Source organism: Nannospalax galili, unplaced genomic scaffold, assembly GCF_000622305.1.
Source record: "Nannospalax galili isolate Female #2095 unplaced genomic scaffold, S.galili_v1.0 C47974366, whole genome shotgun sequence".
NCBI classification, from domain to species: domain Eukaryota; kingdom Metazoa; phylum Chordata; class Mammalia; order Rodentia; family Spalacidae; genus Nannospalax; species Nannospalax galili.
The window spans coordinates 1-684 of NW_008458277.1; the positions used below are offsets into that span (position 1 = coordinate 1).

Here is a 684-nt window from a genome sequence, read left to right on the forward strand (position 1 = left end):
TCAGCATAGGTGTGACCACAGTGTACATCACTGAGGCAATCATGTTCCCCTGGAAAGAATGGTTTACAGCAGAGCTGAGATAAACCCCCAGTGCTGATCCATAGAATAAGGAGACCACAATGAGGTGAGAGCCACAGGTTGAAAATGCTTTATTTTTGCTCACAGTAGAAGACATTTTTATTAAGGTGGAGATGATCTGAAAATAAGAGAAAAGGATCCCAGTGAAAGGAAGAATAGCCAGCAAAGCCATCATAAAATATATGAAGATGTTATTGAGAAAAGTATCAGAGCTGGTGACCTTCAGAACTAGAGCCAGGTCACAGAAGAAATGTGGGATTTCAGTGCCTATAGAGAATTGCAACTGAATCATCAGTAGAATGTGAATGAGGGAAACCCAGACCATTGTTATCCATGACAGCAGAACCAGGAGACCACAGAGCTTAGGGTTCATGATGGAATTGTAGTTCAGTGGGTGGCATATGGCCATAAAGCGATCATAGGCCATTATTGTTAGTAGAAATGTGTCCATTCCAACAAAAGTATTTGAAAAATACACCTGAGTGAAGCACTCTATGTAGGAGATATCTTTGCTCTGTGTCTGAATGTTCATCAGCATCTTTGGAATTGTGGTGGAGATGAAGCAGATGTCAACCAAGGAGAGATTGGAGAGGAAGAAGTACATGG

The 684-nt window shown here is 41.5% G+C and overlaps 1 protein-coding gene across 1 annotated transcript; it reads right to left on the bottom strand.

Moving 5' to 3' along the window:
* Positions 1–7: 7 nt before the first annotated feature.
* Positions 8–682, bottom strand: LOC108490382 (olfactory receptor 867-like; the record flags this gene model as incomplete). Its single annotated transcript, XM_017796445.1, has 1 exon — positions 8–682. A coding segment is annotated over exon 1 (675 nt), but the record flags the coding sequence as incomplete, so codon positions are not given.
* Positions 683–684: the final 2 nt, after the last annotated feature.